The sequence below is a fragment of the Myxocyprinus asiaticus genome, chromosome 26, assembly GCF_019703515.2.
Source record: "Myxocyprinus asiaticus isolate MX2 ecotype Aquarium Trade chromosome 26, UBuf_Myxa_2, whole genome shotgun sequence".
NCBI classification, from domain to species: Eukaryota; Metazoa; Chordata; class Actinopteri; order Cypriniformes; family Catostomidae; genus Myxocyprinus; species Myxocyprinus asiaticus.
This window is the reverse complement of record NC_059369.1, coordinates 18,318,531-18,345,506: the sequence shown is the minus strand read 5'-3', so window position 1 is coordinate 18,345,506 and position 26,976 is coordinate 18,318,531. Positions and strand designations below refer to the sequence as shown.

The 26,976-nt window shown below is 39.9% G+C and overlaps 2 protein-coding genes across 2 annotated transcripts in view; one reads left to right on the top strand and one right to left on the bottom strand.

The window, feature by feature from the left end:
- Nucleotides 1-726, bottom strand: part of LOC127417264 (DNA topoisomerase I, mitochondrial-like) — a 48,455-nt gene extending 47,729 nt beyond the window's left edge. Inside the window, exon 1 of the mRNA XM_051657153.1 lies at nt 610-726. Within this exon, the coding sequence (XP_051513113.1) occupies nt 610-692 (83 nt within the window). The 5' untranslated portion in view covers nt 693-726. The remainder of the gene's footprint in view (nt 1-609) is intronic.
- A 2,805-nt stretch (nt 727-3,531) lies between these two features.
- On the top strand, nt 3,532-20,469 carry LOC127417268 (malonyl-CoA decarboxylase, mitochondrial-like). Its single transcript, XM_051657158.1, has 5 exons — nt 3,532-4,148; nt 13,756-13,868; nt 13,941-14,097; nt 14,814-14,966; nt 19,347-20,469. The coding sequence occupies exons 1-5, from the start codon at nt 3,603-3,605 to the stop codon at nt 19,890-19,892; spliced, it is 1,515 nt and encodes a 504-aa protein (XP_051513118.1). The 5' UTR covers nt 3,532-3,602; the 3' UTR covers nt 19,893-20,469.
- Nucleotides 20,470-26,976: the final 6,507 nt, after the last annotated feature.

Genomic DNA, 26,976 nt, shown 5'->3' with positions numbered 1-26,976 from the left:
CTTTCCGTCTTTCATCAGATTAATTACAAATGCCAGAGATGGATGAATGTCCCCACAGCTTTACTGAGCCCATATAATGCATTTGCTATAAAAGTTAAATAATTTATTCATAAAGATGATGGAGTACAACTCTGTGAATAATGAATGCAAGCTCTCTCGCACTCACTTTACACTCAGTTAGATGTACGATTTCTGGTGCACATCATTTGTTTGGGGGGTTTAATTTGTCTCCATCTTTCATGGTAACACAAAAGGTGTTTCTTACTGCAAAGTGTATAATAATGCACAGCTGTTGTTTGTACTGCCATTAAATCCTGTTTATTTTCAGTTGAATAACAAATATTAAGCTGACTTGTGCTCTCATATACAGAATTCATAGCAGCATTCAGAGGTGATGCGTGCATTTGAATGCACTGTGTGCCAGCAAGAGCACAATTACAGGGTGGCAGTATGTCAAGATCGAGAGCTTCTCTTCCCTACAGCATTTCTGGACAAGTGTTTGGGTATGTGATGTGACTGGAGATGGAATGCAACATTTGTTTATGATGTATAAAGCTCTTCTGTAAGGGCCTAGGGGTGTGCTGCAATTTCACTAACAGCTGTACTCACGCAAGTGCATCATCTCCAGTCGAGCATGGATCATCTCTCAGCTCTCTTTCCATGGATTTCGCAGAGTTGGAGTCTCCTGCCATCTAAGCAAGTTTATGCCAATGAACGCTACAGTATCTGGGCAATTCAAAAGTTATTCTCAATGTTAGTCCAAAGCAGGTGCTGAAATGTGCACAAACATTACAAAAACAAAGTGCACTAAGATTTAATTAATAAAACCGTAATATTGACTCAAACAAATGAATACAAATCGAATATGTACAAATGATTTTTTTTTTTTTTTGCCGCTTCTATCTACCCACGTGGTTCTCAATTGAGCAAATGACTTACTTAACGTTTTATTCGATGAAATTGAGCATTTGTTGGAAAGACTAGACAACTTATTAAATCGAATAATAACTAAATAAAAGAGATATAAATCTAAGTTGGCGCTCGTGCGTGTATATGTGCGTTAGCTCACTGTAACCCACGACAACGAATCGATTTGCCTCCAAATGAAGATGTAGTCATATGATCCACAGTCACCAATTCATTAGTTTTGGCGTCACACTAGTTTGTGCTCGATTTACAGTATTATTCTGAGAAAACTAATTAATCTCGACCGTTTACAGATGCTATACCACAAACAACACCGAATGAACTGTATGCAAACAGGTGAAACAGTTCCAGGTGTTTCTTGGTCGAACAAACAGGTAGCTCCGCCCCACCTACATGCCATTGGTTGAGAGAGAGCATCTTTAGAATTTCCGATTGGCTAAGAATCGTTCTCTGTAGACAGACGCTTGTTTGCTTTTTCTCAGGTCAGGACAGCTATTTCAGTCATCCTATCTGTCAGGAGGAAGGGAAATTCTTTTCGTGATATTCCAAAAATTGCCTTGTACACCAACATTAAATATGGAATGGTGAATAGCCGGACCTTGCAATGCGTGGCTTGCCTGCAGGACAAAATAATGTGCGATAAGTGGAATTATTTTTGCTCCTTGCAAATCCCAACTGAATGTTTTTGTATGGGCATATCTGTGTAAAATCATTCAATAATAAACTATTATATGATGTGCTATTATTATAATGCTGTTGACATGGCATAGAGACATATAAAGGCATATTATAAATGTATTTCTTAAAGGTGCACTCAGTAATGTTTTTGTCATTTAAAAAGTTTTACTTAAAAAAGATGAATTGTTATTTTGAAACATACACTGGACGCCAAAAGTTTGGAATAATGTACAGATATTGCTGTTTTGGAAGGAAATTGGTACTTAAATTCATTCAACTGATCACAAAGTATAGACAGGACATTACTGATGTAAAAAAAAACAAAAAAACAAAACAAAACAAAACAAAGGTGTACACGACAGTCTTCAAAGACAAAGGACAACTGGATCTAACAAGGACAGAAAGAGTTGTGGAAGGCCAGATGTACAACTAAACAAGAGGATAAGTACATCAGAGTCTCTAATTTGAGAAATAGACGCCTCACATTTGTGGGATCAGCTAGACTTTAAGGTGTGTGAGAAGTGCCCGACAAGACAGCCACATCTATGGCAAGCGCTACAGGAAGTGTGGGTTGAAATGTCACCTGAGCATCTGGACAAACTGACAGCTGGAATGCCAAGGATCTGCAAAGCTGTCATTGCTGCATGTGGAGGATTTTTTTGGAACTCTTTGAAGTAGTTTAAGTTCTGATTTTTTTTTTTTTTTTTTTATGGTAATTTTTCACGTTATCAATGTCCTGACTATACATTGTGATCAGTTGAATGCCACTTTGGTGAATAAAAGTACCCATTTCTTTCCATAAGAGCAAAATCTGTACATTATTCCAAACTTTTGGCCGCCAGTGTATGTTATAAAATCATGAGCAATCACATGAGATGAAGACTCCAGTCATATCAGTAACCTTATAAAAGCTGTTTTATTCTACATGGAGAGGGTCCCCTCATGGAGGCTTAGGATCACCTGACCAGCTGAATACTACTCTCTCAGTAACCGTCTTGTTATTGGACACATTCAATTATGGGTTAAAGTATGGCTGACTGTGAATAGTGCATTTCTACAATAAACCTTATTCACGCTAGTGCCATGTCTTCAATGGCATGAACTGTATAAAGCCGAATAAAGCTCACATCGGATTTTCCACCACTCATGTTGTCTGGAGTTCTTTGTCTACTGAATGTTCTTGGACAGATATTTTATCAATGTTTTGTCCGTGAAAAAAACAAACAAACAAAAAAACAGTTTAAACTGCAGTAGGCCTACAGCCCATTGAAGAGACTGTAAGTCTATCCCTCACAGCCTCGTTGTCATTCCCATTAAAATTCAAAGATGGCACAAGCGTGAATAAGGTCTATGACATTGGTAACTGAAAACTGTTGTTTGAATGATGCTTCATCCACATCACTGGGTGTCAGTGTAAGTCCAAGATGACATATTTAAAAAAAAAAAAAAAATCACCTTTAAAACATTTGCTTCTTCAAATTTATGACAAACCAACTATATATAAAAATAAAAAAAAACTCGTTATATTAGTTTTCCAGTGGATCCTAAAGCTAAGGAAACTCAATTTAAAATACTTAATAGTGTATATCCATCAAGTGTCAATTGGCATTATTAGTTGACTGTCACGTAATGTATGATAGGCATATGGTGTCTTATTCATTGTGAAACTGTGTTTTCTTAATGGCATGAATCGCACTGAAGGCCTAGACTTAAAATGCACGGGCCGTGACTGCCTTTAATACTATTCATTTTATATAATTTTATTTATTTATTTTTTTACTTGAAATTCATAAGCTTGCAGAATCACACTTTTCCTTAGTAACGAGTATGCTGTGGTGTTTGACAAATAAAACTTTGAAAGTGGGAAAATCCAGTAAATAGAAGGAAAGATAAACGGTGCGCTGTTGCTTTAAGAGAACCCGGAAGTGGATGTGCAGTACAACACTGTATTCACGGGTTTATTTTGGTGCGTGTTTGTCCCGTGCTTACCGCGCGTAATGACACCATTCCACTTATCTACACCCCTGCGCGCTTTACTAAAGTCTTATCGACTCCGGGCTGTGTACAAAACGGTTCAGGGGTTCAGGGTATGGGAGTTTAGACACATTTCTCCATGCACGACAATCGCAGGGTACATTAGCATGGAGGAGATCCTCAGAAAGACAGTGATCCCATTGCCAACCTATGAGATGAGAGATAAATCTCCACCACCACCTGAATCCAACAGTCTGGAGTTCATGCAGTTTTACAAGAGTCTAGAAAAAGAGCAGAGGCTAGAGTTTCTGGAAAAGCTGTCGCATGATTTCGGAGTGGATCACAGGGGGGTTTCGGATATGGCTATGAAGCTGCTGGACACTCAGGTGCGAGACGTGGCCACCATCCTGCAGGTGGAGGAAAGGTTAAGGTACAGTTTGACACCCCGGTACCGACTGCTGCTCACTCATATCAGCAGGGTTCATGGCGGGGTGAAGTTTCTGGTGGACCTCCGGGCAGATCTCATCAACTTTGCGTCCACCATAATTAGTGACAGCCCACACATGAGGGTAAATATACTCATGATTTCATTGTCCCATAGTCTGTTGATGTCGAATGTTATGGTTTTGGCTTTTCTGAAACTGTTGGTCAGTAATGCATTCCTAACATTGGCTTTGACTGTGAGAAGCCAAAACGACTTGTGATGTGTCCAGTGCCCTTTCCCCCACTTTAGATCCTAGTCTCTGGTTTCTGGTTTCACAGGACTGGTAGTGTTTGTGGCCAGAGGACCTTTGTCCCACATTGGTGAACATCACAGGTTCCATTAGTAAAGCATGGTTTGGTGCCAGACATACTGTAAATACATTTTAGTTTATGTCATATAATTTGTATTTAAGTCATGACGTCATGGAAACATGTTTAAAATGCACTAGTGATAAAGCCTGCAGTGCCGTAGTGCAGTGTCCAGGTTTTACTAGATTGACATAAACCCTTCAATCAAACAAATTATAAATATTTAGAAATAAATCAAGGTTTCATATTATTTAATTCGATTTTATGTCATTAGATTTGATCACAGTTTATTTTGTTTTCTTTATCTGAGGTTTGTGAAATTAGATTGATTGCCCAGTCTTCAAAACTGCAGCTCTGTCACATTAGATGGAGGGCATCAGTGAACAGCAATATTTAGGTCATACCAAGTCTGGACTCTGATTAGGCTATTCCAAAAGACAAATATTGTTTTTATGTCCCCCAACCAGTCTCTCATTATGTTTACTCTACGCTTTGGGTCATTGTTTTGTTGGAAAACAATCTTGCATCCCAAGAACTGACACAATTTTCTCATCAAGGGTTTGCCATCTTTCCCATTTCTCTCACTGAAAAACATGCCTAAAATATGATGCTGGCATGCGTTACATTTGGGATTTCTGCATGTTAGCATTCATTTAATTTGCATTAAGTGTTTTCAGGCCAAGGAGCCCAACTTTAGTCTTACTAGACTAAAACAAATTCTTCCAAAAATTGTTCTAGGTTTTGGTGCAAACACCAGATGTGACACTGTTGGCCATTTTCAAAAGTGTGCTTCTTTAGTGGCTCTAGCTCTAGCAGAGAGGCTGAATCTGTGAAGTGCTGAAGAGACTGTTTAAGTCTGGCCAGTCTCTGCCTTTTTAGACAAAGAGCTCTGCAGTTCTGTAGCTGGTCTCTTGGTCACTTAACCAGCTCTTCTTGCCCTGATGTTCATTTTGGTGGGACAGTCCAATCTCAGTGCCTGGGTTGTGCCTTGCTTTTTTCCATTTTGTAACATATGACATCACGGTACTTCTAAGGAATTTTGCTAGGCTTCTCCAGCTTTTTTTTTTTTTTTTTTTTTTTTTTTTGCTGTTTTTTTTTTATACAAGACCTCGCAAATTTGTTGTGCATTTTTTAAATAATTTATCATTTATTTAACAGTTGGATGGATTGAAAATAAACAGGTGTTACATGATAATTAAATTTTTCACTTAGGTAATTTTCAGATTGTTAACATGAAGACACTGGCCATGTTTAGAACGGAGTACTAGTGTACTGCTTACTGTGCATACTGCCTGTACTGTCTTTAAAAAATAGTATGTATGTGGAACAGTATGTAATATGCAGCGCAAGACATTTCACATTGTTTCCACATGACCTCATTACGAGCATTTTTCACTCTGTGAGTGGCATCAAGTTGTCGTCTTGGAAATACTCAAATAATGTCCAATTAAATGATTTCGGAAAGAGATGGTCATCTAGGTATTCCATACAGCATAATACACTGCCAATAAATCACTCACAAACTGACATTATAGAGAATTACCTCTTATAAATTCCCATTTAAATATGCTTTAGTTTGATTTTGTTGCACAGCAGACTGAGAAATAATCAGACAAGCCTGAATAGTTTCTCAAAAGTAGCATAGACTTCTAGCTGATATGCATTTAAGCAATTATTAAGTCACATGATCATTGTATTTTGTAATTTGCTTTCACCTGTTAGTGATTGTTAGCATAGCTCCCTGTGGTGGCTTCTTATTCTTCGCTACCTCCATGATAATTTGGTATTATAGTACTTCCCTAAGGAATGCTGCAGAAAGATCGCTTGGCACACCTCCAGTCCTCTGCACCCTGTCAGCAAAGATTCGTTGTCCTCTACAGTACAGTATATCTTTGAGTTTGTGACAGTGGGTGGAAATAGCAGCAGACTCTTGGTCAGGAAGTTTTGTGTTGCCCAAAATCTAACTGGCAATCAGTTAAGGAGTGCTTGCTCAGTGCGGCTCTGAGCTAAAGGGTTTCACCTTAGTTCCCCTAGAAGACACTGGATGTGACTATTTTGGGTTACAGTCATATCACCACCACCTGGCAGCAGGAAGTGTGGCTCTTACAACAGACTTTAAAATAGTCCTCTAATATTTACCCAAATTGCTTCAAAATTGTTTAGAATAATGTCGAATGCCAAATGCATGTGTCCATCTTGCATAGTTTTCCGAAAGCCACCGGGTGGAAATGGACCCATGGTGCTTGAGCCCGTCATCACTGCTTGCAGCTATATTTGAGATTATTATTACAGCTGCCACAATTAACAGAATTCCATTTAAAGGGATAATTCACCCAAAAATGACAATTCTCTCATCATTTATTTAACCTCATGCCATCCCAGATGAGTATGACTTTCTTTCTTCAGCAGAACACAAACAGATTTTTAGACAAATATCTCAGCTCTGTAGTTCCATACAATGCAAGTGAATGGTGATCAGACCTTTGTAGCTTCAAAAATCAAATAAAGGAAACATAAAAGTAATCCATATCACTCCATATCAGTGTTTTAATCCATATGTTGGATTGCGTCAGTCTATTTACATAGTGTCTTTTTACAGCTGAGCATTGTAATCAATCACAGACATGTTCGTTGCATAAAAATATATGCATGCAATAATATAATACTTATGGTTAGGGGTTTGTTCCAATTCCTAACCCTCAGTATGATCTTTTACTAAGCCAAAAATAAACCACACTTTTGACATGCATTTGGAGCATGAAAAGTCAAACTAGACACTGAACTACCAACTACACAGTCTGATAAAGCTCACCTCCCACCAGCCAGAGTGCTGAAGCACAATGTATTAAAGTGATAGTAATCAGCAAAGACAGAGAACAGCAAAGACGCTGAGCAGTGCAGTAAAATGAAATCGCACATCCTGAGTCCTCCCGATGATAATTATCAGGGTCCGAAAGAAACATCAGTTCAAATCTCAGGCCAGGTTATTTCTAAATATACATATTTGATAAGTGTACAAAGCCTGTCTGGGCTGAAACAGGTGCCCTACAGATTGCTTCAAAGTCTGTATTGTATTGAACAGTAAGCCGACCCCATAAAGTGGTTTCTACAGAGCAATTTAGGATGAGTGCACTGGCATGTCCCCTGTAATAATAAAGTGATTATAAGTTAGGTGCCTTGTCGGTAGGTCACATTTTCATTTCCTCAGTCCATTAGTTGTAATATTGACATTAGAGGTTTACATTGAAGAAATGTTCCAGGTTCAAGACAAGTTAAGCTCTATTTACAATAATTTTGACTCAGTCCCAACCCTCAAACACAAACTCAAAAAAAATTTTTTTTATTCAAATGGAAGTCTATGGGTTAAGGCATTCAGGAGTATTAAAAGGCAAAAAATTGTGAAGCTTGTATTTTTGTTAAAGCGAAAAAATATGTGCTTTGACCTATAAAGCCATTTCAATTTTGTCCTTTCAGCCCATTCTACATTTAAGATCGCAACAGTACTTTTCTCAAATGCTCATAGTGTAATGACAGGCTTTCGATTTAAGGATAGAAATATTACAGGTGTGAACTACTTAAATGTCACATTTATTCCATTTGTGACATTAAAGTTGTTCACCTGCTTTTTGCCTTCTATTTTTATTCTCATCTGTAAAATCTTAGAATGCCAAAAGCCCAATTTCAGGTTCTTTTCAGGCACATTATCACATCCTTGACATTTTTGCTACTTCTGCCAAGGAAGTTTTGCAGTCTCTTGCCACAGAGCAAATGTTCTGCCCTTTTAAGTTTCAGCATGGAAAAGGCTTTTCTGGACACTTTAGTAGTATTAATCATTTGTGATTTCTTTATTTCCCTTAATGCTTAGTTCGCTGTGAGTTAGATATCTTCTCCTCAAAGTGCTGCACTTTTGGAAGTTATGGCCTGGGGTGCGATGACACATATCAAAGTTGGTTTCCACTTATGTGTGCTTGGCCCCAGAGTAAATTCAGCCATGTAAGCGAATACAAAACTCTGTTGGGCAAAGAATTATAAATGCTTTCGGCTGCACTGAATTTTAAAGTAGAACATCGAATAAATGCTTAGAAGTAATTTCCCAGTCCAGAGAGGATTTGATGAGTTTAAAGTTAAGTGGAACGGTGACTGCTGGTGTGGCTATGGGCTGTGGATTGCACTCTGGGTAAAGCTGAGATCGACAGAAAGGCAAAATGCTGTAGACTACATCTCCACCTCAGTCCCTGTGGCCCGCTTTTCTTGCACAGCAGTCCTGTTCACAGGCCACACTACAATTCCAACTTTGTTTAGTTGTTGTTGACGCAGTTGAGCTCTGGGAACTTAAGTCTTGAATAGGCAGGCCCTTGACTAAACAGCAAAGTTCTAGTCCACACTGCAGCTTTTTTCTGGCCAAGAACTGCCAACTTAGACTGGGAGAGACACTCTGACTGACATGTAAAGCAACCAACTGCTCACTTTTTCACGTGCCATCTAGGGGGGCTTTATCTGACAAATCATACAGTGCATCAGTAATAGACTGACATAGAAAAAAATTATAACAATGGTTAGGGCTGTCACAAGTAAATAATTGCGATTTATGATGATTTATTTTCTGTTTTAGGGCCATGATGATTATTTGTATCTTTTAGGGCTTTCACGATTAACTGGCATATAATTGTCATATTTCTTAAGGTGCATGTGAGCTTCATACACCTTAAGAAGTCATTTTTACATATTTAACTTCAAATATATAGATCAAAAAAAAAATAGGGATATATGATTTACTACTTTAAGGCTTTAAAATCTTATGAATTACATGAAAAATAATGTTTTAAAATATAAAAATATTTCAAAATTCTTAAAATTTGTCTCTTTTTGGTCAATTTTACATTTACATTTTTGGTTTTAGAACTCATATATTTGCTATAATTTTTTTTTTATATATACAGTATATATAAATAAAATATTATATTTCTATTATTTTATATTATTATGCAATAGTAAAATATTTCTGTCCTAATTCATTCACTTTCACACATTATGTTAATGCTCTTTGATTAATCCCACAAGCCCTTATTTCTCATGAAGCAAAACCTTTGAGATTTCGTTTTATTTAATAATTCCACAGAAATAGTGGAAGCATGCGTCTACTTTTCTGTGTCACTGCGTGTCATTAAGGGCCCAAACATACCTCGTGCAAGTACGCAGACGCGAGTGCTTCGCCAGCGCATGGTCCTGTTGTACATACATTATGTGCATTCTTGCTTTGCTCTGGTGGTTACAAACACCGGACCACAATGGGGCGAAATAGTATTTTAGGTGCCACGAAACCGGATGTGGTGTAGTCAACATATCGACAGTTGAGGAGTATGTGCTTTTGTATTTGCTGAGAACACGACAGAAAAATATGTTTGTGTAATCTAACTTGTTCGGCAAGACTCTCCTCAGATTGCTGCTCCGCCATGACAGTTGTTGATTGAAAAAAGAATATCCATTGTAGAGCCTCTTGCGGCAACGCTGAGAATACAGCGCGTACTTGCATTAGGTTATGAATTGCGCTCTGATACATTTTACAATGTAACAACGCGTGAAATCGAGCTTGTGTAGCAAGATGCGTCTGTGTTTACGTACTCATGTATGCTTGGGCCTTAACACTACATGTATGAACCCAATATGACCAGGAACATTTTCCATCAAACTATAGTTATATTAAAGTGAAACTTTAACGCTTTGCATTCACAAAGTTTATATTTGTTTTTTTATGTTTTCGCTGGAATTTGGCGCAGATCAAAGTTCTTAAAAAGCGTTTCATGCTCTTCCAGAAAGGAGCTGCTCTGGTTGAAATCTGCAGTGCGGCACAGTGACGTTCGGAGTTCAGCTGAATGACACACAAATGTGCCATTGATGGCATTTATTTATTAGCTTAAAAGTCCCTTATTTGGGCATTAAAATGTGATTGGAATTTGAAGTGCACAATAATCACGGTTATCTCAAATAACCGCAGTTAGATCAAATAACTGCGATCAGACGATTATTTAATAATCGCGACAGGCCTAATAATGGTCCAGTAGTCCTCATAAACAATTGTACAAAAATACACTATATTGCCAAAAGTATTCGCTCATCTGCCTTTAGACACATATGAACTTAAGTGACATCCCATTCTTAATCCATAGGGTTTAATATGACGTCGGCCCACCCTTTGCAGCTATAACAGCTTCAACTCTTCTGGGAAGGCTTTCCACAAGGTTTAGGAGTGTGTTTATGGGAATTTGTGACCATTCTTCCAGAAGCGCATTTGTGAGGTCAGACACTGATGTTGGATGAGAAGGCCTGGCTCGCAGTCTTCGCTCTAATTCATCCCAAAGGTGCTCTATCGGGTTGAGGTCAGGACTCTGTGCAGGCCAGTCAGGTTCTTCCACACCAAACTCGCTCATCCATGTCTTTATGGACCTTGCTTTGTGCACTGGTGCGCAGTCATGTTGGAACAGGAAGGGGCCATCCCCAAACTGTTCCCACAAAATTGGGAGCATGGAATTGTCCAAAATCTCTTGGTATGCTGAAGCATTCAGAGTTCCTTTCACTGGAACTAAGGGGCCAAGCCCAGCTCCTGAAAAACAACCCCACACCATAATGCCCCCCTCCACCAAACTTCACAGTTGGCACAATGCAGTCAGACAAGTACCGTTCTCCTGGCAACCGCCAAACCCAGACTCGTCCATCAGATTGTCAGATGGAGAAGCGTGATTCGTCACTCCAGAGAACGCGTCTCCACTGCTCTAGAGTCCAGTGGTGGCGTGCTTTACACCACTGCATCCGACGCTTTGCATTGTACTTGGTGATGTATGGCTTGGATGCAGCTGCTCGGCCATGGAAACCCATTCCATGAAGCTCTCTATGCACTGTTCTTGAGCTAATCTGAAAGCCACATGAACTTTGGAGGTCTGTAGCGATTGACTCTGCAGAAAGTTGGCGACCTCTGCGCACTATGCGCCTCAGCATCTGCTGACCCCGCTCTGTCATTTTACGTGGCCTACCACTTCGTGGCTGAGTTGCTGTCATTCCCAATCACTTCCACTTTGTTATAATACCACTGACAGTTGACTGTGGAATATTTAGTAGCGAGGAAATTTCACGACTGTACTTGTTGCACAGGTGGCATCCTATCACAGTACCACGCTGGAATTCACTGAGCTCCTGATAACGGCCCATTCTTTCACAAATGTTTGTAGAAGCAGTCTGCATGCCTAGGTGCTTCATTTTATACACCTGTGGCCATGGAAGTGATTGGAACACCTGAATTCAATTATTTGGATGGGTGAGCGAATACTTTTGGCAATATAGTGTACATCCAAAAGTAAAAAGTACAGACTATTTCACAGTCATAACTCAGAAAACAAAGCAATTCTGGTTTGGTTGGAAATCTAGATAACTTGCTGCTTAGTGCCTCAAACAAAACCCTAAAAATCCTAAATACATTTTATGCTACTAATCTTGAAAACTTTCAACCCAGTACTTTTGTTTACCAACTTTTTCCCACAGGTGGATTAAAAAATCTTACACCCTGAAGTAAACTCAGCCAGTCAGATCAGAGCTTGCCAGATTGAGAAAATTCTGTCCTGTTTTGTGTGCAATATACGTTCTGAAGCACACTGTCTTAGGTTGAGACTACTGGTACCTTTACCTTAACACCACTTGGTTATTTTCTACATGAAAATGCATCACTTAGCAGCCAGTGTCCAAACATTTATGTACACTGATCTAAGAGAGTGGGCTTTATAGGAGAAAGCGTGCCGAGAAATGCTAATACAAGATCTTTTGCTTGCAGGCACTGCTGATGCACTACAAAAAGGTCAGACTTTACGTGTATCATCTAGAGAGAAAGCTGTTGTGGAGGTTTGATTGACAGGCACACAATTATTTTAAGCACGTGCATTTCTAGGACAGGCTAGCGTGGACACAGGTTGAATTTTTAAAAAGCAGCTTTGTGTGAGTATGCCAGCAACTATATCCAGCTATTTGTATGCACGTTGTGTTGCTCATCACCATTATGAAAGACATCTGACCCTCCAGGGAGACTGCAGTACCATATCTCATGTGGCGAGGAACTGCTCTTTGATGAAATGGAACTTTGTTTACCACAGAAATCTTTCACCGTCTTCGTATAGATGCTAACGCTGATCCAGGAGCTCTAATCAGAGCACCACAATTGCAAATAAACAGATGCCAAGAGCTGCAGAGGGATGCGAGACTTCTCTAAATGTGTTGTATGCTTTATAGAAGAAATGGCAGAAGCTGTAGGCCTATAGAAGAAATGACAGGAGTTGTGAAGTGCCTGTGAAATATTAATTCCCTCGATGGAAGTCACGCACACTCTGTATTTAGACACCATTATAAGCACAGCTGTACTGAAACTGTTTAGTGGAAAATGTTGTATATTGCACATAAATTGTATTAAAGGGGCCATAATGTGCACTTTTGTAGCATTTTATTTTTTTCCCTGAAGTCCAATTATAATGTTCGTTCACTTATATTGTTTGGAGCAACAGAGCTCAAATCAAATCAAATCAAATCACTTTTATTGTCACACAGCCATATACACAAGTGCAATGGTGTGTGAAATTCTTGGGTGCAGTTCCGATCAACATAGCAGTCGTGACAGTGATGAGACATATACCAATTTACAATAACATCAGATTAACACAACACAATTGAAACAAAATTCAAAAGTGGAGATATTCTTCTAAAAACCTTTTGTTTGTGTTCTGCTGAAAAAAGAAAGTCATACACATCTGGGATGGCATTAGGGTGAGTAAATGATGAGAATCTCATTTGTGGCTAATTCAATTTTTGAGTGAACTATCCCTTTAAATTATGAATTTTGGGTGTGTTAAATGTATGCCATATTCTTCATGTCAACTACACATCCGAAACAAGATTATTGCTGTTTTATACATCAGTAAATTAAGACTCAATGGATCACTTATTTGCCATGGTCAACTTCACAATGGTCCTCTTAGAAGAATGAAAAATAAAGTTTTTATTCAAATTTTAAATAAATTATACACTGAAGTGAGCAACATACTTGCATGTGATTGGCTACAATGCCCAGTCAGTGCAAAAACATACTTTAAATAGAAAATTAAAAATAACATTTTGATGCAACATGAGTAGACCTACATGGACTGCTATAACTGACACTTCACAATTTTTTAATTGAGACAGCTGTAACTTTAATCTCAGTTGTTTACTAGATCAATTGTGCAGCTCTAGTACTTTATTCTATAAGTTATAGGTATAGTTTGGTCATGAAACTGTATATTCATAGCTCAGTCACAGTTTATAAATTGTTCAATCCCATGCTTCTGTGTCTGTTTTTTGTAAATGTGTTAGGATCTGAGCAGCACTCTGAAGAGTCTTCTGTCAGAATGGTTCTCAGTTGGATTGCTCCGGCTGGAAAGGATCACTTGGCAGTCCCCATGCGAGATCCTTCAGAAGATCAGCCAGTAAGAGCTCTCTAATGCGTATACATACTTCACTGTCCCAGTAGAGCAGTTTTTCACAATCTGATCCTACAGGTATGAGGCGGTGCACCCTGTGCGGAACTGGACAGACATCAAACGCAGAGTCGGGCCGTACAGGAGATGCTACGCCTTCATCCACGCCTCTATGCCTGGAGAACCACTGGTGGTGCTGCATGTTGCACTCACTGAGGACATAGCAAACAATATCCAGGTAAATGTTGAGTTAAACCAAATTTGTATATTTTAAGGATAGATAGTGACAACAAAGTATGGAATAAAGCATTAAGCCACGAGAGGCTGTGAGTTAAAGTGATTTTACCATGTGAGAGGGGTGGTTTTAGGCATGTTGTGAAGTGGAGAACCAATTTAAAAGGATAGTTCACCCAAAAATGTGTCTGCATGACTTTCTTTCTTCTGTGGAACGCAAAAGGAGATGTTAGGCAGAATGCTAACAGATGGGTACAGAGAGAGCCTGTTGATATCCGAGGTGAAATTCAGGTGTAAAAAGCATTAACATCAAGCCTAAATTGCACAGAGACAGCACTATACATACACATAAACTGTGCAATCAAACAAGATCAGGAGAGAGCGAGACCATAGAGTCAAGAAGTGATATATGCAACATGAATGCATTATTGGGTCCATGAATGGAAGAAAGTGTCCTTGTGCAATGTCACAGTAGTTACTAGGAGTAAGAACTAGGCAAGCACGTGAGGGGAAGACTGTATTAATGGTAGCAGACAGGTGGAGTCCCCAAAGGCGCTTCTTAGAACACCATGGTGAAGTAAGACAGGGAATAAAAATCCTCCAGTGTGCCAAGAATGTGCAGAATTGTTCATTATAGACTCCTATTCGGCTACAGTGCCCCTGTCTTCAGGGAATCCATGGTGAGTCTATTAATTTACTGTGTGTCTCTTTTTTTCTTAGAGCATTGTGAGAGAGTTTGGCACTCTAGATGCCAATGAAGATGTGAACAAGATCAATGCGGCCATCTTCTATTCCATTTCTTCCACTCAGGCAGGGCTGCAGGGGGTTGAGCTTGGCAATTACCTCATCAAGAGGGTGGTCCGAGAGCTACAGGTTGGCAAAATAATAAATAAATAAATAATAAAAATGACTAATTAAAGGGATAGTTCGGCCAAAAATGAAAATTATTAAATTATTTACCCAACCTCATGCCCTTCCCAAACCATATGACTTTCTTCTGTGGAACAGAAAAGGATATATTTTAAAGAATGTCGCAATTGCTGATTTCCATACAATAGATGATAATTACTAGTCAATTTCTACTAAAGTCACAGTCACTTTACATTTTAAAAAGCTCCCAAAAGTGTCATAAAAGTAGTCTATGCGACTTTGTGTTGATGTGTAACAGACTGAAATTTAAATCGTTATTCACACTCAAATAAAATCATTGATAAGCTCATGTAAACAGAGCCCAAATCAAATATGGTTTCACATAAATAACATCAAATCTCATTGGTTCTGTTGCAACTCGTGACCAAATGTCATGACACAAGAACCAATGAGGTTTAAAATATTTTAAACATTTCTGTGATGCTACATTTTGGCCCCAAGTGTAAATGGGTTCAGCGATCAAGTAAGGATCAATCATTGGGTGGCAAATATTGTCGGCTAATAACTGCATCCAGTGAGACACAAAGGGGTTTTCTTCCATTGGGCCACATACAAATTTTAGGATATCTTCTCTGAGACATTTGTACTGTACTCTGTACTAGTTTTGTTGAAATCTAGCCTGTCAATTCCAAGGATTCCTGACTGAGAAATGGAAATTCGCAAATGCAAGTCTCTATAAAATTATTTTTTAAAAATCGTTTACCAATAATCACAAACCACTATGATTGGTCCATCTTGCATCAGTCCATCGGAGAGAAAAGTAACATGTATGTGCTACTTTATCAGTGGTCTGTACAATAATATACATCTAAAGAATGATACTAAGAAACTTGCAGAGCCTTTGATTTTAAATTATAGACAGAAGAGTTGAAATAGGGGAATTGCTATTTAGACACACTGTTCCTTGACAAATAAAGACCACTTATTCTGTTTCATGCTAATTGCCATTTCTGCCACTTATCCTATTTCTATGGATGTTGACATCATGTTGTAGTCCCAGTCCATCACCAGGAGGCTTATCCAATGATAAATAAGCATGGTATACTGAGTTTGAAGTTACAAAGTACCTGGTTTACACCAACACCCCAAAACTCTCTTTGGCATATAGTGCCACCTAGAGCCAGGCTTGGTACTTCAGCACATATTTCTGGCTTGAATGAAAGGAGAAAGGAAGGGGGGGAAAAGTGGAAAACCAATCAAATTTCAGCTGTCACCCTCAATAACATGGAGAGGTAGGGACACATGGCATGTCACAGAGCTCCCACCTTTTTACTAGATGAAGATAAAATTGTGGGTGGGGCGGGGAGAGATTTAGATGAGTTTTGCTTCAGCTGGAATGTTGGTGAAACAAACTACTGGGTGGCTGTTTGTATAATGAAGGTTAACCATAAAAGCTCTCGCTGGCTGATTTATCCAGATGAGAGATTGAAGGCTTCGTTGAGTGGAAGTGGGTATGAGATGGAAATGAATGGCTGATGGATATTATTTCATGCAAATTGTGCATGTTGATGCTCTGAATTTGGGTTTGTCCAAGGTATTAGATAACTTTTGGGTGGGTGGGCGCATGTGTAAATGTAGTTCTACGGCTGTCGTTTACTTTTTTTAATTCAATCTGTTATCCCTCTCAGACCACAAATATCCATATGGCCTATACAAATGGGAACCATAGTTTATCTCTGGGATCCATAGTGTCACTCTAAATACCATATTTACTACAAAATGCTACATTTACCATATTACCTACTATTTTTCATTTTTTGAAGAAAAATTTAGTTGTGCTTGTTTTTGCAAAACTCGCCGCCACGATGTTAGAGTGTCGTGGGTGTTTGCTGTTGTAATGTGTTTGTTAAGGTGTTCTGAGTTTTTTTCAGCACGTTGATACAGTATGCGGTTGCTAGGGTGTTGTGGGTGGTTGCTAGATGGTTGTATGCTGGCCCAAGTCAAAAGAGCCCACTCTAAATCTGTATGATATTCTAATCCATAGATATGGCTTGGGTCAGTGCTTCAAAATAAATCTATGGGAGTTCTGGCCTGTTTTAGTGTCCATCTAGTGAAAACTATAAGCCTGATCACTTAGAAAAGGAAGAGCACACCTCTACTCAACAAGCCTCACGATCTGATGTCCATAGCAAAACGTTTCTACATAGAGGTTTGTTCAAATTCTTAACCTCAAGTATGAGATAAAGTAATAGTAATGCTACCCTTATCAAACACCTATAAATATTAACAATAACTGTAGTAACTATGGTTACAAGTGTTTATAGTATCTTCCGTCCAAAATCTGATTAAATTTCTAATGACTCAGAAAGTCGAATCCTCCATTGGGCCGTATTTAAATCTCAGGATGTTTTTGTCTCATTGGAGACAATTGTTTACACTTGATTCAATACACTAGAAACATTTACACAGTGGAAAGTTTAGTTGAACTCTACTAATTCCAAGAATTAATATCTGAGATACAAACGAAAACCTGCATCTGCATCGTAAATAAAACGATTAATCACAAACGACTGGATCGATCTATCTTGATCTGCATAGAGAAAAGTAACAGTAAACATGGATATGTTTCTTTAGTAAAGTTGGTCTATGTAGTTTTCAAGAAGGTCTTAAGTACCTTTGAGAGCTGGAGATCATCCTAGCTCAGAAGGAAGAGTGAAGGTGACTTGCCATGCCACAGGGGGATGATCGGTTTGATGGATGGATGATAGAGAAGAAAAAAGAGGTGGAGAAGGGTCACTGTGTGATTTAGGAGAAGTGGTGGATTGTTTGGTTGTCTGTCAGCAAAATACTCATGGGAATCCTTTGCACTCACTTTCTATCTTCCAGTCACTCTGTGGTTCTCACTCTCACTCTCCGTAGCTTTAAACCTGCTGACCAATGTTTTACAATAAATTAACTTGATGAATGAAAAGTGACCCTTTGACATGCATATCTTCCTTTACTCCTGCCTGTCTGAAAGAGTGATTCATGGCAAATAGAATGAATGTGAGTGAGAGAGAGAGAGAGAGAGAAAGAGGGGGAGGTGTGATGGACTTGGAATGTAGAAGACTTAAAATCTCTTGTCCTTAGGGGCCAGCCTGACACGTTTGATTTGTTCGGTGCTTCCTCCTTGTTGAATGTGGACTGAAGAGGGAGAAAATGAGCATGTCCATGTCCTTGTGGGGGAAGATTAAGAGACACAGTGGAGTTGTTGAACATGGGTTTTAAGAGGAATAAAGAGGAAAGAAAAGAAGGGGAGAGATAAAGTGTGTGTCTATACTTGTGGTATAGGTATTCACATACACAGGCACAACCCAGGCCTACAACTTCAGCCGCAGCATTTCCTACAGGGGCTGTTCTGATTTTCATTTGTGTTCTGTTTCTTCCAAGAATTATAAACATTTGTAGACTCATATTTTATTTTTGTTGATTATATTGTAGCGCAGACAAATTGGACACAAATTAGAAACAACCGAGAGGATACATATGAGTAAAGATGACTACATTCACTTGAGTTTTGACAACCAAAAAAAAATGTATAATAATAATTTGGCTGCATACAAAATTCAATTAAGACTTTGAAGATTTTCAAGACAAAAATATGTGCTCCCAAATAAACCCAGAAATATACAGAGAACAGGTGCCTAACCCCTGTTGGTTAATTGACCCCTAACCTGAGGGTTCCAACAGTCATAAAAGATCTTGAAATATTAGGGGATTTTAAAAAGGTATAAATAAAAAGAATAATAAAAAATCCCAGTAATAATTTTTTTGAAGTAATCAGACGTGACAGTTTTTCATTTTCACTATTTAATTTATTAGTTTTTATGATTTTATTATTTACCAATGCATTATATTATCTTATTGTATATCTAAGCCTTTTATTTATCATAATGTTCCCTGAAGTATACTATCCCGTATTAGCCGGGATGTATTTTGGACGGAATTAAGACATCCTGTATGGGATGCCTATTGTCCAGAAATTAAGTGATGAAACGCTCAAAGAGGATCCCATGACCATTTAACAGGACATTGCAAGCATTTAAATTAACACATAGTTACTATTTTCCCTTTGCCGTGTCCCATGTGAAACGGCTCTCACATAAGCTTTTAATATCCACCCATATCTGTCACATTGAATCATTCTTAACTGTTTAAGTTTGTTGTAACACAACATTTGGCCAGTGTTCCCCTCACACCCATGAAGACATAACGATCAGTCATAGAAAGTGAATATTGGCCGATACCAATCAGTGGCCGAACTATTCAATCATTCCTAGTGTATGTATTGTTATAGATATGTACATTAGAGGGTTAACTGTCTATTATTACCTTTCTATGCAGAGTGAGTTTCCCCATATGGCCCAGTTCTCCAGTCTGTCTCCTATCCCTGGGTTCTCCTTATGGCTTCAGGGAGTTCTGGCCCAGCACAAGAAGGAGGGCCATGCCAAAGAGCTCCTCTCTGAGCAGGAGTGGAGGGAGGTGGAGGAAGTGACGGGAGCCACCCCCGGGGTCCCAGCTATGGAGGCCCTCCGCAGACTCATCAGCACCAGTGAGTGGATTCGCTCTGATCGCCTGGTGCACACTCTCGAGCCCGTCCTTATGCGGCTCTGTTCCTGGTACCTGTATGGAGAAAAGCGACGGGGCTACGCCTTAAACCCTGTAGCCAACTTCCATCTTCAGAATGGTGCTACCATGTGGAGACTGAACTGGCAAGCAGACACCAGCCTGAGAGGGATTGCCAACTCCTGTGGCATTATGGTTAATTACAGATACTTCCTGCAAGAGACGAGTGCTAACAGCACTGCCTACCTGCAGAATAAAGTCATCAAAGCTTCGGAGCAGGTGATGGGCCTGGTGTCGCAGTTTCAAAAGAACAGCAAACTCTGAGAACTCTATCCCTGAAATCCACAATTTTTTTTGAAAGCTCTGCACTGAACTGAGGGGACAAAGTGAATCTGGGTTAAAGTGGGCTAATACACATGCTGAACATGGGTTATAATATAATCAGCCTTATACAGATGCCTTGGCCTTCATGACTGAGACCAGTATATCAATACACTGTCACGGCTTCATTTAGAACAGCAATGGACAGTTCTATTCTGCCTTTCTGAAAGACAATACTCACAAAGTTCAATATTGATCTGGTTAATTTTAATTATGCAGCATGCTGCTTTGTGTGAAATCACCAGAGATTTTGTGGTAAAATGTAACCTGGACATATTTTTTGTGAGATTCAACCCCATAGAGTATCAGCAGCACTTCAGCATGCCTCAGTTTGATTAGCTGGTTGCTAGTTTTGATGTGGACTTACATTACACTTTGAAAGACTGAAGGTAATGAAGTGAGAAGAATCTATCAGACCCTGTCATGTCTTTGCCTTCTCAGCATATGTACTGAATATAAGAGTGCATGTCTGAGTGAGTGAGTGGAAGCTGCTGTAATAAATAATGTTTTGATTCCTTTATTAGTGTGATCTGATTCGCTGTGAAACGGTTGTCTGTATGTTCACACGTGTCTGCGCAAATGAGTCTCAGTGTGCACAAATTTTCAGGATGTGCCAGCAAAAGACAATTATTTATATTTATTTGGGTGACTTTTGGAATTAAAATTCTGATTACCTTCCCAAAGTGATTCATTCTTTTTGTTTCAACTGTAAACATCTCCAGGGTACCTACAGCAAAGTCTTTTTAGCAAGTCAGTTCACTCGGCAGCCATCTTTGAAACGCTCATGCCAGTGCAGCTCCTATCTACTTGAATGGGGAAAGACAAAAATCTCCAAAAACTTTGGTCAAGATTACAATCAAAGAACAATCAGCAGTAAAATCTTACTACACTGGTATCATAATTGTGTTTCTTTACCTCAGATTACACAAAAAAATTAAATTTTCTAATAGCTAATGCGCATGCGCGTTCTCGAGTTGATTGACAGGCGATGTCTGTATCTAAAATGTGATTGGCTCTTTTATCGGAAGGCGGGACTTCCTTTCTACATCTGTTGGCCATTGGTTACAGTTGGACGTTCAGATTTCTACCATTCATTTTAAGTGACCCATCTCTGCTAATAGTCTCTGCCTACAGTCACAAAAAACTAGAAATTTCAGTCATTGATTTTTAGTAAAATCTCTTAATTTCTACAGACAATATAATTAGTTCTAGTCATGCTCTGCTTTAAAAATATTTGACTGGCTAGATTTAGCTCTTGTGTTGTGTAAAACTTGCTTGCAAGCTATAGTGATGTCTGATTTGTGAGCAAATTGAGTTGGTTCTTTTCAATGTTGAACCGGTTCATAAATTAGTCTAAATGATTCATTAGCAAATTGGTCCAAAATGCTATTAAATGTTAATTAAATATTATATTATATTTGTGTGTATATATATATACAGTTGTGCTCAAAAATTTGCACACCCTGGCAGAAATTTTTAAATGGCAATTAAAGCAATTAATTTAATTTCCCACACCTGTGGCTTTTAAAATTGCAATTAGTGTCTGTGTATACATCATGATGGCACCGCAGATGGCTGCCTCGGTGTGGAGCGCTCCTATTGTTTTGTTGTTTTTGTTTGTTTGTCCTGTGTTTAGTAATCTTTTTCCAGCCAGTTTTACCAGAGACGAATTGCTGAACATTCGACAGCTTATACTAGACAGTCTTTTCACGGTTTTTGAATATTCAGACGTTTTGCTGGACATTTTAGTTGGAGGCGCAGCTTTCTTTTCAGGAGATGCAGGTGAGGGAGACGAGCCGGTGTGCTGGTCAAACTCCTTCGGCGCAGCTTTCGAACATCGCTGCCGAGCATTCATCTTGCGAATCTCCGCTCTCTTCCTAACAAAACGGACGAACTACATCTCCTCACTCGCACAAACAAGGACTTTTCAACCTCTGCTGCCTTGTGCTTCACAGAAACCTGGCTGAGTGAAGCCATCCGGACAGCGCATTATATCTGCCAGGCTTTCAGCTGTTCAGAGCGGATCGCATCGCGGAGTTAATGGGGAAAACGAGAGGCGGTGGAACATGCTTTTACATCAATGAAAGTTGGTGTACAGATGTAACAACGTTAAAGAGGATGTGCTGTCCTAATTTGGAAGTGCTCTTTATTAACTGTAAGCCTTTCTACTCACTGCGGGAGTTTTCTTCATTTATTCTGGTGAGTGTGTATATCGCGCCAAATGCGTGTTTGAATGCGGCGCTGCAACAGCTGGCTGATCAAATCACAGACACGGAACAACAATACCCGGACTCAGTTATTATTATTCTTGGGGATTTTAACAAAGCAAATCTCACACGTGAACTGCCCAAATACAAACAGCACATTACATGCCCCACCAGAGACAGGAACACACTTGATCATTGCTACACAACAATAAAGGATGCATATCGCTCTCTCCCTAGAGCAGCTTTGGGACTATCTGATCACTGTCTGGTTCCAACCTACAGGCAGAAAGTAAAATCAACCAAGCCAGTAGTAAGGACTGTAAAGAGATAGACCAATGAAGCAGAGCAGGAACTACAAGCCTGCTTCGACTGCACGGATTGGAGTGTTTTTGAGGCTGCAGCCACAGACCTGGACAAGCTCACAGATACTGTTACATCATATATCAGTTTCTGTAAAGATATGTGCATTCCTACTAGGACTTATTTAAAGTTCAACAATGACAAACCATGGTTTACAGCAGAGCTCAGGCAGCTTCGTCAGGCCAAAGAGGATGCTTACAGGGATGGGAATAAAGTCTTGTACAATCAGGCAAGGAACACATTGAACAAGGAAATCAGAGTGGCTAAAAGAAGATACTCTGAGAAGCTGAAAAACAAGTTTTCAGCTAACGACCCTGCATCAGTGTGGAGTGGCATGAAACAACTCACAAATTACAGGACTCCTACCCCCAACCCTGTGGTGGACCAACAACTGGCTGACGACCTGAATGTGTTCTACTGCAGATTTTAAAAGCCCAATCTCACACCCCACACCCACTCTGACCTTCACTTCACACAAACACCAACACCTCCTGCAACCCACCTCCTCCCCTCTCCTGCTACTCAACTTGCACTTAAGATCTGTGAAGATCATGTGAGCCGCGTCTTTTGGAAACAAAAGACGAGGAAATCTTCAGGCCCAGATGGCGTCTCACCAGTGTGTCTTCGATCCTGTGCTAACCAGCTGGCCCCCATCTTCACACAGATCTTCAATAGATCACTGGAGTAGTGTGAAGTCCCATGCTGCTTCAAATGCTCAATCATTATTCCTGTCCCAAAGAAACCAAAAATCACAGGACTTAATGACTACAGACCTGTCGCCCTGACGCCTGTGGTCATGAAATCATTTGAGAGACTGGTGTTGGCCCACCTGAAGAACATCACTGGACCCTTTCTAGATCCCCTTCAATTTGCTTATCGAGCAAACAGGTCTGTGGATGATTCAGTCAACATGGGATTGCATCATATCCTACAACATCTGGACAGACCAGGGACATATGCAAGGATCCTTTTTGTGGACTTCAGTTCGGCTTCCAACACCATCATCCCAGCTATACTCCAGAATAAATTACACCAACTCTCTGTTCCCATGTCTATCTGTCAGTGGATTACCAGCTTTCTGACGGACAGGCAGCAGCTTGTGAGATGGGAAACTCACTTCCAGCACCTGTACAATCAGCACTGGTGCCCCCCAGGGATGTGTGCACTCCCCACTACTCTTCTCCCTCTACACCAATGACTGCATCGCCAAGGACCCCTCTGCCAAGCTCCTGAAGTTTGCAGATGACACCACTGTCAACGGCCTCATCCGAGATGACGATGAGTCTGCATACAGAAGGGAGGTTGAACGGCTGGCTGTCTGGTGCAGTCAAAACAACCTTGAGCTGAACACGCTCAAAACGGTGGAGATGATTGTGGACTTTAGGAGGAACACCCCAACACTGACCCCCCTTCACCATTCTAAACAGCACTGTGGCAGCAGTGGAGTCATTCAGGTTCCTGGGCACTTCCATCTCACAGGACCTGAAGTGGGGGAGACACATTGAATCTATTGTGAAAAAGGCCCAGCAGAGGTTGTACTTCCTTTGCCAGTTGAGGAAGTTCAACCTGCCACAGGTGCTGATGATACAGTTCTACTCAGCAGTCATTGAGTCTGTCCTTAGCACTTCAATAACTGTCTGGTTTGGTTCAGCTATGAAATCAGACATCAGAAGACTACAAAGGACAGTTTGGACCGCTGAGAGGATTATTGGTTGCCCTCTGCACCCCTTCAAGAACTATACACTTCCAGAGTGAGGAAAAAGGCTGGAAAAATCACTCTGGACCCCACTCACCCTGCCCAATACCTTTTTGAGCTGTTGCCTTCTGGCCGATGCTTCAGAGCTATGAGCACCAGACCCTTCAGGCACAGGAACAGTTTTTTCCCTCAGGCTATCCATCTCATGAACAGTTAAATTGCCCCATTGAGCAATAACTATGTGCAATACACAGTTTATTCTTTTTTATATTTATCCAACACATCCAACCTCTTCTGCCATTTCATTCCTCTGAAAATACAAAAAACAAAATAAAAAAAAAAACATTTGCACTGTACATAACAGATAACAGATTTGTATTAGATTGCACAACGTATGTGTATGTGTGTATGTATGTATGTGTGTGTCTGTGTGTGTATGTACGTATGTGTATAACTATTTTATATTTTTTATTATTATCTATGTCTTGCTGCTGTTTTTGCATTGTTTTGTATTGTTGTACACTGGAAGCTCCTGTCACCAAGACAAATTCCTTGTATGTGTAAGCATACTTGGCAATAAAGCTGATTCTGATTCTGTATAAATAGTCAATGAGTTTGTTAGGTCTCACATGGATGCACTGAACAGGCTAGATACTGAGCCATGGGGAGCAGAAAAGAACTGTCAAAAGACCTGCGCAACAAGGCAATGGAACTTTATATAGATGGAAAAGGATATAAAAAGATATCCAAAGCCTTGAAAATGCCAATCAGTACTGTTCAGTCACTTATTAAGAAGTGGAAAATTGGGGGATCTCTTGATACCAAGCCAAGGTCAGGTAGACCAAGAAAGATTTCAGCCACAACTGCCAGAAGAATTGTTCGGGATGCAAAGAAAAACCCACAGGTAACCTCAGGAGAAATACAGGCTGCTCTGGAAAAAGACGGTGTGGTTGTTTCAAGGAGCACAATATGACAATACTTGAACAAAAATGACCTGCATGGTCGAGCTGCCAGAAAGAAGCCTTTACTGCGCCAATGTCACAAAAAAGCCCGGTTACAATATGCCTGACAACACCTTGACACGCCTCACAGCTTCTGGCACACTGTAATTTGGAGTGACGGACCAAAATAGAGCTTTATGGTCACAACCATAAGCACTATATTTGGAGAGGTGTCAACAAGGCCTATAGTGAAAAGAATACCATCCCCACTGTGAAGCATGGTGGTGGCTCACTGGTGTTTTGGGGGTGTGTGAGCTCTAAAGGCACGGGGAATCTTGTGAAAACTGATGGCAAGATGAATGCAGCATGTTATCAGAAAATACTGGCAGACAATTTGCATTCTGCACGAAAGCTGCGCATAAGATGCTCTTGGACATTCCAGCACGACAATGACCCTAAGCACAAGGCCAAGTTGACACTCCAGTGGTTACAGTAGAAAAAAGTGAAGGTTCTGGAGTGGCCATCATAGTCTCCTGACCTAAATATCATCGAGCCACTCTGGGGAGATCTCAAACATGCGGTTCATGCAAGACTTTGCATGACCTAGAGGCATTTTGCCAAGACAAATGGGCAGCTATACCACCTGCAAGAATTTGGGGCCTCATAGACAACTATTACAAAAGACTGCATGCTGTCATTGATGCTAAAGGGGGCAATACACAGTATTAAGGACTAAGTGTATGCAGACTTTTGAACAGGGGTCATTTCATTTTTTTTCTTTGTTGCCATGTTTTGTTTTATGATTGTGCCATTCTGTTATAACCTACAGTTGAATATGAATCCCATAAGAAATAAAAGAAATGTACTTTGCCTGCTCACTCATGTTTTCTTTAAAAATGGTACATATATTACCAATTCTCCAAGGGTATGCAAACTTTTGAGCACAACTGTATATATACACAGTTGAAGTCAGAAGTTTACATATACTTTAGAATGTGAAATGTCAGAATAATAGTAGAGAGAATGATTTATTTCATCTTTTATTTCTTTCATCACATTCCCAGTGTGTCAGAAGTTTACATCCACTTTATTATTATTTAGTAGCATTGCCTTTAAATTGTTTAATTTGGGTCAGACATTTTGGGTAGCCTTCCACAAGATTCTCACAATACGTTGCTGGAATTTTGGCCCATTCCTCCAGACAGAACTGGGTTAACTGAGTCAGGTTTGTAGGCCTCCTTATTTGCACATGCTTTTTCAGTTCTGCCCACACATTTTCTATTGGATTGAGGTCAGGGCTTTGTAATGCCCAGTCCAATATCCTGACTTTGTTGTCCTTAAGCTTTTTTGCCACAACTTTGGAGGTATGCTTGGGGTCATTGTCCATTTGGAAGACCCATTTGTGACTGAGCTTTAACTTCCTGGCTGATGTCTTGAGATGTTGTTTCAATATATCAACATAATTTTCCTTCCTCATGATGCCATCTATTTTGTGAAGTGCACCAGTCCCCCCTGCAGCATAGCACCCCCACAACATGATGCTGCCACCTCCATGCTTCACGGTTGGGATGGTGTTCTTTGGCTTGCAAGCCTCACCCTTTTTCCTCCAAACATAACGATGGCCATTATGGCCAAACAGTTCAGATTTGTTTTTTCATCAGACCAGAGGACATTTCTCCAAAAGGTAAGATCTTTGTCCCCATGTGCACTTGCAAACTGTATTCTGGCTTTTTTATGCCGGTTTTGGAGCAGTGGCTTCTTTGCTGAGTAGCCTTTCAGGTTATGTCGATATAGGACTCGTTTTACTGTGGTTATAGATACTT